The 17,591-nt window shown below is 40.4% G+C and overlaps 1 protein-coding gene across 2 annotated transcripts in view; it reads right to left on the reverse strand.

Moving 5' to 3' along the window:
- Positions 1-302: 302 nt before the first annotated feature.
- Positions 303-17,591, reverse strand: part of ALPK3 (alpha kinase 3) — a 1,238,914-nt gene continuing 1,221,625 nt past the window's right edge. For both annotated transcript variants that reach the window (XM_069624457.1, XM_069624456.1), the window contains one exon: positions 303-10,667. In XM_069624457.1, the coding sequence (XP_069480558.1) occupies positions 10,325-10,667 (343 nt within the window). In that variant the 3' untranslated portion in view covers positions 303-10,324. The remainder of the gene's footprint in view (positions 10,668-17,591) is intronic.

Here is a 17,591-nt window from a genome sequence, read left to right on the forward strand (position 1 = left end):
GCATGAATGATGAGCAGCTCAGGAGAATGTTGAGTGGGTCTGTGAGTGAATGTTCCATTGGTGTCAGTAGGGGGCCTGAGCTGGGTATGATAAGATGGCCGGTGTCTGTCTTGTAAACTATCTATCCCTGTTCCTGTCCTGTTAGATGCACCACTATGGATCCACAGCTGGTCTGTTTGAGTGCTGAGCCCAACTTGAATGACAACATGGGAATACAGCAGAGCAGTACCCATTATTCGTGCCAGTTTCCTCCAATCACATACCAAGTAGTTGTCACATTTATTCTTCCACGTCAACATACATTTTGGTATGATAAACTTTATTCGCAACAAAATGGCATGTAGGGTTTCATGTTAATGACAATACAGCACAGCAGAAAAATTAAAAACAAACACAACTACAAGTTGTGCATTCTATTTCTTTGACATGGGGCATATGGAGCGGGCCTTCATATAAATGGAGTCCTTACAAATACTTTTTATGCAGGCTAAGCAGGATTTGCTACTGTGACGTTTTACAGCAAACAGTTTAATTTAACTTTGTTATTTAAATAAAAACAATACAAGCATGTTCATCCTGTGAATAAAAAAAAAACATGAATCAATGTGATGGCATTTACACTCCAACTGTGTTAAATAACTGGCAACAACTGCAGCTGGCAAATGCTGCACCGATATGAATTATGAGCTATGCAAAAGTGTTCATATTTAAACAGTTTGACTGCCAGTATGACTGCTCAGGTTTGGGATAAAACGGGCTGCTGCACTAGTGGTAGTTGTACACTGCTTCCACTCTCCACGTTTAATGACCTTGTTTACTATATTCAAGACTACATATGAACTAGGACTGAGGAACACATCCCGTACCCTGGAGCCAGTCATTGTGGGACTGAAAAGGCATATGTAGGACTGCACAAGTTAAACAGCATGGCTTGCCAACCGTATGCATGGCTCAAACTATTCTCCTCCCGTGAGTCCCATTACTTAACCAGCATAGCCAGTTGAACAATATAGGCTAAATTAATGTCCCTTCCCCTTCTGTTCTAGCACATTTTTCCAATGCATAGGGTGTGCCTGGTCAGTAGTGAAAGGCAAGGCTACTCTGCCAAATATAGAGACGATACAACCATTTCAAAAGTTTGCCTTCACTCAGAATATGTCTGTACTGTGTCAAAAACTTTCAAGCAGTCCCTCCACCATACACTACTGAAACGTTCTGCTTTTTAGGCTGCCATCTCCCCTATTCCATCGAAAAATGTCTCCATTAACTGGACTATCTTTCTATTTTTCCACATACTTTATGTAGTTGAGTGACATCTATGAGACAGGTTTCAGCTTTTCCCAAAGAGAATACTAATGCGCTTAACCCACCTGGACCCACTTACTTTCTAAACATGCGGCAGCCAAATATGCATTCAAATGCACGTGCCACCAATATGTGAGGCGAAATAATTCTGCTTAAGTGCTCTGCTTTCTCCTTTACACCCATCTGTTTAATTGTCTTTGTAATCTATGTATATACTACTGTACACTACTTTGGTTGACAGTCCGGTTGCCGGTTGTGCGCTATTAAAAAGTTAAATACAAAGCATAAAATACAGTGGTTTAGAGATTTATTTTATTCTTGGAAGCTTCAAATGTAGCTTCTGTGATTAGAAAGCATGTCATGGCATCTAAATGTAAGTCACATGTCGATCATGTTGGCATGCTGAATGGGGTTATCGTCCCATTGCAGAGAGCACACTCCTGAAATTGACAGCGTCTATATTGCATATGAACTTTTATTAGTGGAAAATAACTCAAAACAGACTACAATGTTTTCTTTAAATGTTCATAAAGCAAATTCTGGGACCTCTTTTCGTCGGGAACAATAAAGTGGTAGGATCACCAAACATCCCATCTAGGAAACCTAGCACTTGCAAAACCTGTGCCTACTTTCCATAGACCTGTTTTCTTTTCAAACATTTTCATATCCCAGCATGTTGCGTTACCAGAGAAAACTACGTTCAATCCGCTATAGCAGATCGTTTCAAACATGCTTTTATTAAAATGATTTTTTAATTGTTGTGCAGTCAACAACTTTTAACACATTTTGACTCTCTATGTGGCCAGTTTCCTTATTCTTTTTTTCCGCCTGCAGTTTGCTGCCTAAAGCATCCTGTTACTTTGAGACTACTTGATCTCACAGACAGCACGGACCAGGTTATTGTGTATGGTTCTCGTAGAAAGCCATTCACCACTTTTCCTTTTGAAAATGTCACATCCTGCTGCTTTCTTCACATCACAGCAGAGGGTAATGGGGTTCATAATTAACTAGTGTCATGTCACGGCAGAGGAATACAGCATTGCCTGTTTTCGCCTGGGTCTCTTGAGATCCTTGGGAAGCAGATAAAGCCCAGTTCCCCCAAACATTAATTTGCCCCCTCAGCCCCAGTGCCTCCTCTCTTCACACTTGAAATGCTAGTCCATGGGAACAGCACAACGTGTGTGGAAAACTGACACTGTGGGACCATGCACAATATAAAGTTATGTCTGGGTGCCTTTCAACTACAGGGTCTATTGCACCTTGGGGTTCCAAGTGACACCACAGATAACTCAAGCTTTGCTCTCATTGTCTATCAGATGCCATTTTGGAAGCTTTGATTTTATTGAATCCATAATGTGTACAGTTTTTTCACTTTATTTTTAAAGCCTTAAATCCCAAGACAGAATTCCCCTGAAAGTGACTTATCACCCTCTCTGCCTGACCCCATAACTGCTTCCAGCAATGCTTAATAATGTAATTTTCTATGCTTAAATAATACTCCTCTTTAGTTTTATGCACTTATCTCCTTAAGTTAATGTTACCTTTCTAAGTCACCTGTTTTCTTATATACACATTTTTTCCTTTTGTTTTCTCTGGTGTATGTCCCACTTTTTACACTCTTATGAAGTTGCTCACCACTTGTTCTCATATTTGTGCTGTTGTGCCTGTACCCTTTGTGAGAACACCTTGCCATCTGTAAATGTGTTATTGTAAGTCATTTCTGAACGACATGTCTGTTCTTCAAATAAATACGATATGATACAAAAATAATGTTCCATAAAAGATTGGGACACCTGTATGTTTTCACTTATTTAATGACTCATTATATACCACCACTTAAGTGCACTTTTCAAGGCATATATTCACAAGAAATTGTGGACTGGCAGGACGCTGAACTTCCCACCTTAAGACATGCTCTACTATTGCAGAAGGTGGCACCAAAGATGTTTGGTGTGCATTAATTTAGGCTAATCCGAGCTGCCTCAATTGATATTTACAACCGACATACATTGAATTGATACCTCATTGTGCACCATTAAGAGCCCAGAAGCTACTCAACTCTATATTTTTGTGGAGTTTGTTAACACTTAACATAGGGATTCATTACAACTCAGGCGTTAAGGGTTAACGCCGTTGTTAACCCTTAACGCCTGATTCCAATTTTAACGGCTGCTTTTAGCAGCCGTTAAAACCCATGGCGCTAACCCGCCTTGGTGCTAATTACGGCACCGTAAATTACGGTGCCGTAATTAGCGCCTTCCCCACTCCCATTATGCCCTATGGGGCAAAAATGGGAATGGGGAAGGGTAAATGGGAAATGGGGATTTACCGCCCCACTCACCTTGGAATGGGGCGGTAAATCCGCCATCCACCATGGTGTAAATGTAGTTTACACCATGGTGGTAAAGTTGGCGTACTTACCGCCTGGGTCGTAATGACCCCCATAGTCTGCAGTGGGTGTTTGGTTGATTTTAACTAAGATATTGAGATAGTCAAATATGATTATTTGGCATTGGGTCTTTAAACGTGGAAGACGGGTATTACTGCTCTACTGCTATGGCTTCAAGTATTGCTAATGCTGTTTTTAACTACAAAGGCTGAAAAGCATGTCTGTAGAAATGTTTCATCCTCTACCTGATTCTTTGCAAGGCAACTGTTTTGTTTAACTCTGTATCGATTCAGAAAATTGCTCTGTAGTATTTGTGTTGACTGATTAAACCTAGTACAAATGTTCACACATTTGAAATAAACATTTCGATGTTAAAGTCAAATTCATTTCCTAAGGAAGCATGCCATGTGACTAAACATCTAGCTTACTGTGCCTAGCCTAAACACCAGAGATATAAGATCAATGATGGAATGGAGCAGAGATATAAACAGCTGCCTTTGCGCACCCCTAAGACGTTAGCGTTGAAAGAGAAGGCAAAATAAGGGGTCAGTATGTAATGGCTTCTTTCAGTGGCTTTACTTTAATATATGTGTCACAAGTGACTGCAACACCAAAGTGAGCAAATATGAATAAACAAGACAGCTCTGAAATTCACAGACTATTTGAAGAAAGCGGCCATCAGAGTAACCTCAACTCTATGATGACAGTCATCATGCTTTACATGTGGCATTTTTATTAAAAGAAATTCTAGGAACATGTAGAACAACTTACACAAAGAGATAACTTCCTAATCATTATTTAAAAGTAGACTATGCATTAATGTTCTCTTTTTACAAGGGACATGATATGATAGGTTATTTATAACGCGCCTAAAACCCACAGGTTTCTAAGTGCAGACCTGGGGATCGAACCTGCGGTGCTTCGTGTGTCTTGCTTCGAAGCGAGCATGTTGCCCCTGAACTATCCTCCCGAGACCGTGAGAAAAGATATGGCTGGGATCGAATGCGCACTGTACATGTGAATGTGCAGCAGACTACAGTGCATAATTATGCATTGCTCACAGCTCCATGAAAACAATTCACCTCACTACTACTTCCCTTTATTAAGACAGCACAGAACAGTTTGGCATTTGTTCCAAACCCCAAAACAACAAACAAGCTAATATCAAGAGTCATCTGGTAGGGCCCATTCCGTAACATCATTATAAGGATCTCTGCAAGATAATGATCCGTGTACATCAATGATATGCTTCAAACCAAATGTTTTTCTTTGACAAGTGCGGGAGAAAACTATGATTATAATGTATTGCTTAGTAATAGGCGTAGTGGGTGGTACCTATCTCTAAACACTCTTTTTTGGCAAATAAGAGACTGAGGCACTGGAAATTCGGTTATTTGCCTCAGATCATAACATTATGTCAAGTGGGCAGCTATGATGTGCATGCTACTCTCCTGGATCCACGGCAGGGGGTTATTTAACAGACCATGATGTAAGCGGAAAGTGTCACCCCATTCTATCCAGGCCAAATACCACAGGGCTTGCTTCTGGTGGAACAGTGGGTCGGGCACCTACACCTTTCCTTGCAGCAGTCTATGGCTAAACGGTCAATTAGATGAAGAATTGCATGCGGTCAACTATAGTCCTATGAAAAAAATCACTGTTTATCACAAGGAGATGGTCAACTTGATTTCATGCATGGCAGCATAGTAGCACACAACAGTATTTGGGATGCATAGAGTTCAGTATCTAAAAGGTATTTGGCCATCTATTGACCCAAGTAGAAAATTGCACACAATCATTACAGTTTGAAAGGTTTCAGAGGACAATGCAAAATCCGACAGTGATGTCAGTCAAGCGCCTACTTTTTCCATTAATACAAGATAGCCATTCTTATACACTACAGTACAGCATTCTGTAGAAAAGCCAGCACTTGTATGAGCTAGGGCAATGTAGAAGGTATCCAATCTATTGGTTTTCGCATGGCAACAGTTTAAAAAAATAACATTGTACATGGGAAAGTGATGTTTTAAAACGTGGTGATGAGGAGTGGACATATCCTGTCCAATGTCCTAAAACTGAAAATAAATAAAAAGAATGTTCAGCGTTTTCTACCAGAGGTTTAAAAACATTTCAGATCACCCTATTTTGCTTAATGATGCACAGCAGCACTGAAACATGTATCTGTGTGCCTCCTTTTAGGGAAGACACATGTACCTTGTTTTGATGAATACAAGCTCCATGGTTTAGAAATTGATCTACTCTGATCAAACAATTGAAAATGCCATCTTTCCCTAGCACCCCAGTTATTATGTTGACAGTAACCCTACACGGGTGTAAAGTTCAGTGGTAGCTAACGAATGTGTATCCCAGTGGTATGTTTCTCACAGAATTTGCATATGGCATTATGTTATTGATTTCAGGGTGAACTAAGAACAAAAGTGCAAAAGCACTTTGACACAAAATGTTTTATTCTTTTCTTATATATAAAATCAATACCTTCCTCATAGATCTCATCAAAGGATCACAACGGTACACTTGTTGAAAAATGGCTTTCAGAAATTCAATATAGCAAAGGTCCAATCGAGCAAGAAATATAATCGTATTAGCAAACTCATTAAGTAATCTAAAGAAAAAAGCAGGTTGGTGAGAAATGTATATTTAGAAATCTGTATTTCCCTTGTCAAGAACTACTAGTATGTCTACAAGTTAACCTTCACTTGCGTGAATATATTTCTAAAATACTTATGAAAGGACTTAGGGATAATAAACTATGTCCCAACGTGCTTTGGAGGCAACGCAATCAAACCACCCCTTCAGGTATACAATATAAGTAATCACTGGCACAATTTGTGATTCGCATTGCAGATGTGATTAGCCAACCGGGTGTGTACTTGTTGCCTTGGCTAAAGATGGCGAAATGCCCTCTCCTTGACATCAAGGTGGAATCATTGTGGGCTAATCCAACACAATCTGTGGAAATTAGTTTAAATACTATCAAATAATGTTTGAGGATTGATGTTATATAGATATTCACCAACAGTGAGGATCATGGTAGCTTGCTTCTGCGTTTTTGAAGGTAACATTGACTAACCGATTGCAAAGCTACTTGGATCAAATGCGTTCCACGCTTATGAGATTGCTCTATGTTAAATGAAGACTCGGAACTCTACCACTATCATCTTGTATTGCCCAGTGGAAAGGGGAATTATGGTAAAGTTTCCCTTCATGCATGCAAACAGATGAAGACATCGTTCATGTTAGAATGCCCATATTATGACGGGCGGAGGAGGTATTGGCTGAAGCTTACATTTCTGAGCTCGAACATCAGATCCAGGCATAAGGCACTCACTTACTGTAAATCAACTGCTTTGCTATATATGATGGGTGGCTTTGCGAAATACATTCATTGGGCATGGTCTCTGAAAGTGCAGTATAACACTGCAGTAGACCACCATAGTTTGGCAAGTCACGATGATTTTATGCGTTTTTTATGTTTATTTTTATTTGTCAAGCATTCGTTATTTTCATATAGGTCAACTGTGTGATATTTAAAAAGACTGTTATTATTTAGTATTGTGAGGTTTAGTAAACAAACGTTTTGTGCTGGAATGCTTTTAAGGAAAGGTTTCCAAAAAAAGCTACACATTGATTGATGAACTGTTATGAGATGTTGGTGATAACTACTTTTTCTACGTAACTAATGTACAAGTCAGACGAGTCTTTATGAAATATTAAATGTGGACAACATGACATAAATCAACTGAGTTATGAAAATGATGCACTAATCATCAGTTCCCTCATGGAACATTCTCTAGGGAAACATGGCGGATGTGTTAAAGATTTTTGTTAAAAAACCGATTTCCCATAACTATTTTGAGGTAGGGATGGAAGATACTAAATTTGCTTGAATAGAAGCCCCAATTATTTGCACTTGCGTTGCAAATTTACGTTTTTTAAAAATACATTTGATATCAAGTCCTTCACTTGATATCAAGTCCACACTTGTCTTCAACACTGTGGAGGACACTATTTCGTATTTCACCTACTCTGGGCATAGAAGCAGTGCCCATTTATGATGCCATCAGCTGTCATAAACTCAGCAGATACTCTGGGGAAAAGGCTGCAGACGTGAGTGCTGGAAGTTTGCAAGGAATCCTAAAGAAATAAAAACATGTTGCGGTACAATGTACATTGTCATATTTGCGAGCACAAGTCTCTTAAAGGCACACACTGTAATCACATACAGACATGCCAAAGCTGTGTTTTCCCTTTCTGAGATAAACTAGCAAAAGAGGACATGCAATGGAGTTCAATGTGTCCGTTTAACTGTATCTTGCCCAACAATGTACTTCAAAAAGCACACTGAAATGTTTTAACTAAATATATTATACTCATTTACGAACAAATGATTGTGTCCCTGGAAGTGAAATCTACAAATACATTATTCCCAGTATCATTCGTTAGTTGCCCCCCACTGCAGCCCACACGCCTAAACTTTGTGAAATTGCTTGCAAGAGTAAAAGGGGTAAGGAAAGGGAGAATCTGATTGGATGGCCTGTGCCAGAACCTTCATAGAAATATTAAAAAAACAAGCAGGAGAGTTCGGTCTACCATCAGTGTCTTTCTTGTTTTTGCTGTCAAGAGTAGTAACACTGGCCTTTTTGAGCACAGCTTCTCCACACAAGCAAGGACTTTAAAAGGCAAGACTGGTCCTGGATGATGAAGACCACTGCTAAGTTATAGGTTAATTTGACCTATTACACAATACTGCAGGCGTGTTTTTACTCTCATCCAACGGTTTCGTAAGTCAACAGTGGGGACATTCTAACACTTAGATGTGTTTGTGCTGTACCACAATTATTATTTTTGCTGTTTGACTTCATAGCATGGCGATTTGTCAAAGTTCTGTTTTTTTTATATTTTCCCATTTGTATCGACTCCATATACCCTTTTGTTCTCTACAGAACTGGAAGATGAATAAGCCTGTCAACAGTACTTGTTTTACATTAGATGGAAACCAGCATCAGATTTCTCACTTCAAGAAACCCTAGACTATTATGCAACTTTTTCCTGTGTGTCAATTGCCGACTTCATAATACCCCTCGTTTGGTGATTTAGTCCTTGCTCAATTGGACCCATTATGTTGGATTATAAATAAAAGTCACGTAGTCGGTTAGTATGACATTTTAAGTAAACTGACATCATACCATCTGTATCTTATGCCTGCCATAAGTAACAATATTTTTCTTTTAAAACATGAATACAATGCAGCTGTTCTAAGAATGAAACAGACAAATATATTGAACAATTTCTGCTATGAAACAAATGAAGGGTAAATGGTTTTTCTGATTAATTTAGCATAGATGTTTTTTCACTTTGGTCTCTGGCGACTCAAAATCCACGGAGCCAATTTAAAGCTGCACAGGTACATGAGCAATACTGACATTTCAGTGCCGAGCGTTCCATTTCCAGTGATCTTTTAGACACTGATTCTGTTGCGGACCAAGCACCCATATTTCTGTGAAGGAAAGCTGGTTTAAGCTAAGGACTTCCAATCTTTTGTGTTTGTGCTAAGAAATCATGCCAAGATAGATCACTGCATCACCATTTCCACTTTGTACATATTATTTCTAAGGATATAAATGGGTTCCTTGACAACATAAAGTGAGAAAATGCTCATACCTCAACATGCTTTTATTTAAGTGATGAATCCTAGATCAGGAAATGCTAAAATACAAGTGCAGTGGGTTGTACTACAGCTGCCGTGTAAAATATTGAATTGAATTGCACTTCCAGCTACTGGCAAATGAGCCAAATGAGGAGGCAAGTTTCTACTCTATACAGTAGAAGGCGGTAGGTTTTATTCGTTAGCCGCTGATACCTGTAGGCCAGAGAGAAAAGGGCTTTGTTGCAGACTACGATAACACAGTATTGGTAGGACAGTTACCTGCTAATCATATCCCTGCATGTACATTCTTATCAGTTCAACTTATCCAACAGCACCAAAATCACAACAGCAGCAACTATAAAAAAGGAATCACAGTGATCAGCGAGGGGATAACTGCCCTCCTGTGTTCTGCAGAGTTGATTCAACTTTGTTGTAAGTATTTTTCTTCCAGCAATGAGAGTCATCTGCACAACAATCTGCAAAGGCTTGTGAAATCTCCAAATACTTCCTCATGAATTGTGTGTCTGTAGTACGTCATCCAGCTCTTACCATTCGAAGTAGAAGATTGCAGCAGTTTAATAAAGGTTTTGCAGCAGCATGTGAAAAACACTCATAGGCACAAGCTGTGGTACCCTTGAAATAAAAGGATGTTATCATCCTGTGTCAGCCTGAGTTAAAGAGTATTTACAAGATATGAATCAGAAAATCAATAGTCATGGTCATTCCTTCCACTCCATCATCAGCATGCTGGACTATCAACAGTCCATGCACTGTTGTTGGAGGCATTGTCCAAGAGTTAATGATGATAACTGTGTAGTGTATTTTGCCTGAGGACACTTTCTGTATTTCCCGTAAGGATGCTTGATAAGAACGTTTTTTTCAAATGTATTTTAAGTCTTAGTCCTGAATTTAGCATTCCAGTCACCTCTTTTGCATTTAATTTTACATAAAATGCCTGTTTTTTATCGTAAACGAACTAGTTTTGATGTTTCGACAGCTTTGTGCTTAACAGATGGTTGCACCTCTCCTGTTTCTGCAGATTTTCTTGAAGTCTTAGGACTTATAGCAGATTTACGGGTTCCCTGAGGGCTGGACATGCTTTTCTTTGGGATCTGTGGGCTGGACTGGGTGGATCCAGATTTCCTTCCCATGGATGGGCTTTTGGATCCCTTGGGTTTTGCTGGAGTTTGAAGCGTGTCAGTGCACTTCCTCAGCCCCAGCATTTCACAATAACTGTTACAAAGGTGAACCGAGGTGAATAGGTCGATAGAAGCAGGACAACAGCTCTCTTTGAGGCCTTGGTACCTGAAAATTACACAAACACAAATTTAGTCACAAAAGTAGTAATTTCTTTAATTGAATACAGACCCGACATGCATCTTGTGAAAATTAAATGCAGAATTTATAATGTCAAATAAAATCAACAAAAATACGTCAGAATTCAGATGAGGTGGCCTTCTAATGGTGTGAAATCCCGCAAGTGAAATACATTACTTTACTAGATTGGTGCTTCGTTTGGTTCTTGCGCCTTTTTGGTACACGTTGTCTTGGAAAGCATAACATTAATTTAAGTAAAAATGCTTGTTAACCTTCCAGATATTATTTAAAATTAAAAAAACAGATTCACATTGTATCACACAATTACTGACAAAACAGATAAACTTAACTACAGGCAACGCATGCATGAGAAAACCCCTGATTATGCATCAGGGCAGACCATTCCAATCACTGCAATTTTGATAATTGATAAACACCTTTTTTTCTTGTTAATATTTCTTTTATTTTGCAGCAATGTTTAAACAGAAACATCGTGAAACATCAACAAAAACATTTCGGGTAAAGATATTCGTGGCACATAAAAGTGCATAAATTATCATTATGTAACTTCTTGGGGTCATCGAATCTAAAGGGACATTGAAGTCCAAGAAACATTTCCCTAAGGAATAAAGGAGCATCCCATTAGTTACGTTCAAACTCACCCTGCAGATGCCCACTTTCTCATGTCCCTTATCCATATACAAAGCAATCTAAGTGGAGGAAAAGAACATTTGACCTCACAATTTTTTCCGATACTTTCACATGCTCAAATTATGTCGGAAGCGCCCCTGGAAAGTGTGATCCAAACCCCCGTCTTTGAATGTATGAGTTAATTCTAAACAAATACAAATTCTCTGCTTCTTAATATTGCAACTTATAGCTTTAACATTCCACACAATGCAAATGATATCATCCATCCATCAGCGTGTCTTATGTACCCCAGAATGTAACACACGTAATTTGCATAATACCCTGTGTGATAAAACACCTTACCCGATGAGGGTAAAATACCCCCCCTGCATAACCACCCGCACGCGCAGCCACGCAACTCAACCCCAAATTTAGGATGCTCAACTAATAAGATGAGCATCAATGTTCTGTAACATTAACTCTGCCATAGCCCACCCATTAAGAAAACAATAAATAGTTGTGTACTCATCCATGACAAGCAACTACAAGCCCACACTGTGCCCCAAGCTCAGTCAAAACAACAAATCACAACAGAAACCCACCCAATAGGACAAGAAAATGATATGGAAGACCAACACTACAACAACCTAAAACAACACATACACACACGTTTTGTTACTGTAGTTATCTAACTGTACCATTATACCACAGCAATCCCACCACTCTTCCACTACCTAAAGAAAAAGGACTGTTAACAATTCTGCAGTGAAAACAATAGTTTTGTAGACAGCATATTCTTAACAGCATTGCAGCCTCTGGATCTTGAAGAACTGTCTCTTGCCATCAAAGTCAATGCAGGGCCTGGCTGAGGGCAGAAGATTGTACTTAGTATGTTTATGTCTGAGCGTCTTCTCTCTCTACCCTTTCAAAGTCTGGTACAACACCAGAAGAGCCCCTTTATGCATGACCTCCATCTGACGATGTGCCGCAGAAAAGATTTTTAACTTCACCTTGTTATATAAGCATGCACATGATCGTCGCTTAAATTGGTCCCTGGGACGTTGTGCAATGTACTGATCGACAATTATGTCTGAGAGCTGACAAACAGCTTCAGTATAAACTTGTCAAGAAATGCTTCAAGGCTAGTGGACTCAGGAACCTTTCCATGCCTGGAAGCCTAATGTTGTTCTTCCTGGGGCAGTCTTCCCAATCCAGCTTTTATAGGATGTATTGATGGATACTGTTATGACATCAAAAGGTTCTCTGGATGATTGCTCGTTGGCCTAGGTACTCTCAATGATGTTCAAATGCCTGGCAGCATGCTTTGTCTGGCTTTTCTCTTTCTGCTTGCTCGTTAGCTAATCAGCCAGAGGCCACCCTCCCAAAAAGTATCATAGTTACTTCCTCCCAGTGAAGTACGCTGAAAAGGGGCACTAGTAGTTACTTCTCAGCCAAAAGAATTTAGCACAATTACTGGTACATTTCTAAAAGACTGCATTGCCTTAAATGTCTTCTACAGGGAATAACAATCAGGGTATGAGAACGAGGAGTGAAATATGATGAGGGTATCCGTTTGCCCTGAGTTTTGAGATTGGCAGGGAAGACTACTGTGTCATCACTAGAGAGGAGGTTCAGGGAGTTTTTGTATCTCTCTCTCTCTGAGACCCTGAGAAGTAGGTTCTTGAGCAAGCACAGAAACCAGCACCTGCCTGTGGTCTTTGGGGCCTCGTACCACTGGGGGCAGAGGAAAAGGGAGGGAGGCTGGAAGTTCTAAAGATTGAACACTCCAACCCCAAAGATCTGAAAATGAGCTGTAGGGACACAACAGGAGATCTGGTGACAGGATTTGGTTGTTAAGGAGTGTTTGTAGAAGGGAGGGGGCGATGGACTGAAGGGAGGGGGAGGGATTAGATGTGAACACTCGTATGGCATTAAGGAGGAGGGAAACTGGGCTAGGTTGGGGAGTAGTTTGTGGTTTGTAGTCTGTAGTTTATGTAGTTGCAAGAAGGACATTAGTAGACTAACTGATTAGTGACACTGATATCATCATGGTGGTTAAGAAATTGATGGAGGAGAAGGGTTGGAGGAGGCTTATACCGGTGTGGCCCTGATTTTACCACAGGGCGTCTCGGTTATGAGGGGGAAGGGGGTAGGAAGGGTGAGGGGGAGAAAGGGGAGGGATGCTATGGGTAAGGGGAGCAAGGGGGGTTATGCACCAGGACGTAATCTCAGATGTGAATAGATTGCCTGGAGGAGGAATTTGACATCAAAATATAATGGTTGGGGAGGTGGGGGACTATATGGTCCTCAAGCACTCTGAAGAAAGGAGGGGTGGGCATTCTATATAAAATGTCTCTCAGGTAAGAAATAAAATATGTCAAAAGGGGGATGGGAGGTAGATGGCTTGCAGTAAAATGTAAGAGAGGGGACCTGCTTATGACATTAAGTGTAATTTATGCCTGAAACACAGCACAAATATGGTTTTGTGCAACTGCCCTTGACAAGCTGATTAAGTGGAAGCAGGGCTTGTTGATCTGTGGGGGTGGGATTTTAACATGGTGATGGACCCCAAAGTAGATATACATGCAGTTAATGAGGTCAAGATGGGCAGGGAGTAGCGGACGAGAAGTACCTTGATGATTCTAATACCAAATTGCTTCTTAATAGTTGCGTGGAGAGAGGTGACCCAGGAATTGGAGGAATATAGCTTTAATTCCATTGCGCGCAACAAATACACATGCATTGACCACATATGTTTGTACTTGACAAGGAATACCTGGATAAACAGGAATGTGGGTCCTATAGACCCATTTCAGGTTTGATCTGTGGTGCAAAATGTGTTATAAGTGTCTTAGCGACCAGGCTGAGAAGTTTACACCCGTTAATTCATACGGATCAGGTGGACTTTATTAGGGAGAGGCAAGGCACAGACAATTTTAGAAAGACGCTGGATCTAATTGCAGCGTTCAGCGAAAAAAGAGGGGTCTATAATGCTATCCTTATGCACAGAGAAAGCATTTGACAGGATTGGCTGAAGTTTTCGGTTTGCTACAATGGAACGGATGGACTTTGGGTGGAAATGGATAGAGGAAGGTGAGGGCCTTATATAGAGGTTCAAAGGTGGTGATCTCGGTCAAAGCAATAGCCTCTGAACCCTTGACCTTAGAAAAAGGAACATGCAAACAAATATGAGAAGAGGGAACACCACGTGCATTATCAATAGAACCACTGGCTACAGCTAGCAGGAGGGAGAAAGGGATAAAATAGTTAATCATAGGAGATGAACAATGTAAATTGGCTATGTTCACGGATGACATTTTACTATATGTGAGGAAACAAGAGGAGTCAATGCCTAAGGTGCTAGACACATTGGATATACAGAGAAGACTTTCAGGTTTTAAAATCAATTTACAAAAATCGGAGGCCCTAGTTGTGGAGGGGGCTCGATTCATTAATAAGGTCACAAGTGCAGATAAAGGAAGATTCCTCCGATTCCTAGGGGTAAATATAACTAAAAATGTGTCCGAGTTGTATGTAGCTAATGATCCTCCTTCATGGTCAAAGATTCGGTGCAACATGAAAAGGTGGAACTGATTGACATTATCATGGGGTGGGAGGCTATCGACTATTAAGACGAACTTATTGCCACGTTTGCTGTTTATAATTCTGATTTTGCACGCAGAAATACCCTCCCAATTTTTTTGTCTGTGCAAAGAGAGCCCTAACGAGATTCCTATAGCAGGGGAAAAGGGGCATGGTGGTTTATGACACTCTGACCAGGGGAAAGGAAGAGGGAGGCACGGGTCTCCCTCATCTGGAAAATTATGATAGAGCGGCGCAACTTAGGGTGCTGACTGACCACATTAGCAGTGATGCCAACAATCAATGGGTGACCCTGGAAAATATAATATTCGCAGGAGAATCACTATGGGTGCCAGGGACTAGGGTCCCAAGAAGGGTTTGCACGCACCCGGTTCTGAAGACGCTATGTACAATTTGGCAAAAAAGAAGGGACATGAAGGGAGTAACAACCTGGCCCTCACCCCTGAGCTGTATATGGGCTTCACAGATCCGAGATCACATCCAAGAACTATTCACATTTCAGCCATGGTACGAGAGGGGCATGGTGCGGGCGGGCCACCTGTGTAAGGATGAAAATTGTATAGATATAGGTAGCCTACAGACAACATTAGGGATTGAATGGAGTGATGTCAGACCCCAACTGGGCAGGATGTGTGGATTAACCTTTGAACGGTTTTTGGATACGCAAACGTCATGAAAGGTATTGATATCAAACACGTATGTGGCTGTGATGACAGTGTGCAACATGAACGAAAGCCATCAGAAAAGAAAATGGGAAAAGGACATGTGTCAAGTGCTTGAGTGTGAGGAGTGGAGGCATACATGTGAAGGGGCCTGGAAACCATCTATATCAATTCAATATAAGTTACATCATTATAGGTCACAGACTAGGTGGCAATTTGCTCCCAATGACTGCAGAAATCTACACAGGGATTCGACCTGACTGCTGGAGGGGCTGCAAGGGATGTATTGGCATATATGGTGGGGGTGCCCATGGTTCAAACGTATTGGAAAGAGGTCATAGACTGGATAAGAGAAGTAGATGGGATAGATAGACACCTATCATCATTGCTGGTGATATCTGGTATGGAAGAAGAGGAGGGGTTTCTAGAATCTGTCACGCACATGCCGAGGCACTTATTACTTGCAGTGAGAGCATGTCACATTTTATATTGGAAGAGATCCAGGTTATCTACGTGAAGGTAATGGGTGAGGAAAACGAAAGACCTTTTTCAAATGGAATCTATTATTTCGCTATTACATGAAAGACTGACAATGTTGGGGCAGGACTGGCTAGCATTTCACCTAGGGAAGGAAGGAAAGAAGGCCATGGACAGTAGGACAGAGTAGTTGTGGACACTAGAGGAATGTTCTATGAATTAGAGTCGGCATTGAGTTTGTTTTCTTCTGATGAGATGGTGCAGTGGTTGGGGTTGGAATCTATGGGGGGATGGGTGTCAAGAGTTCAAGAGAGTTATGAGATGAAATGTCACCAAGATTCGTATCAGAAGAAGTACCACTATTAGGGGAATGTATTAATGTCAGTTTCCCTTGTTGAAGATCAGGGAAGATACTGGATGTAAAGAGTGGTGACAAATGTACAAGTGATGCTGTATATTTTTAGAAAACCGCAATAAAACAGTTTATTTCTTTTTTAAAAAGGCTTCTATCTGACGCAATCATGTGTTTGCTGTTTCTGATCTCTAATAACTGACTTACAACTTAAAGCACATGTGGAATCTCTCATTCTCAGCCTTAAAGAAGTTATCTGGGACACTGCAAAGGAAACAATGCATCTCCATTGTATCAAAGTCAGGTTTAAATCCAAATATTTAAGGCAGGTTGTATATACGACATGCATTCAACTGAAATCCAAATGGCTAGCAAAAAGGCAGAATAAATCCAGATTAGCCTGATTCACCGAACAATCTCTGCACAGGAAGCATTCCACTAGACAGGTACAATAAGATATCAGGCATGGAGAAGTATATCAGGTCTTTCGAGAAAAGGAAGTCTCCTTTTCTGGATGGTTTCCATTGTGCATTTTATCAGCTGTATTCACGTCAGCTGAGCCAGTTATTGTTCGACGTACTGAATAACTGATGGTTTCCTTCTACACGCGGTGAAAAGAGTCTTAGTAGCTCCAATTTCAAAATATTGTAGAAACATAGAACCATGAATGATTTATCAGCCAACACCTTTAATCAGAGACATGAAAATGATGACTACATTCTCCAAACAGAAAGAAACTCCGATAACTGATTGCATTGTGGAATTTCTTTATGTAATGCCCATAGTGAATGAAAAGGAGATCAGCACGTTTGGAATAACAATGAATGCCAAAAAGTCCTTTGACCAGATATGGACCGTCCTAACCAGTAATTGAGAGGGAAAAAAGACAGTCTCATGCTGGGTTCTGTTACTGCAACTCTCTGACACGCTCCTTTGTCTTTGGTCTCCTGTCTAGATATTCAAAGCACTGTCGTCGCAAGCACGAAGTAAAGACATGTGAAAACGTGTCAAATTCGTCAGAGCAGTAAATAGGTTTCTCAACAGCTTAAAAGGTTATCTAAGTATATCAACAGAGCTCACGTACTTTAATACAATTAGTGGGTTTCATTGTTTGCGTTTATCATTGCACCATGGAGAACTGCACAGATGCTTCTTTAATCTACAAGATGCCTCCTAATCATTTCACAG

The sequence above is a fragment of the Ambystoma mexicanum genome, chromosome 11 (genome assembly GCF_040938575.1).
Source record: "Ambystoma mexicanum isolate Mex_15411 chromosome 11, UKY_AmexF1_1, whole genome shotgun sequence".
Classification (NCBI taxonomy): domain Eukaryota; kingdom Metazoa; phylum Chordata; class Amphibia; order Caudata; family Ambystomatidae; genus Ambystoma; species Ambystoma mexicanum.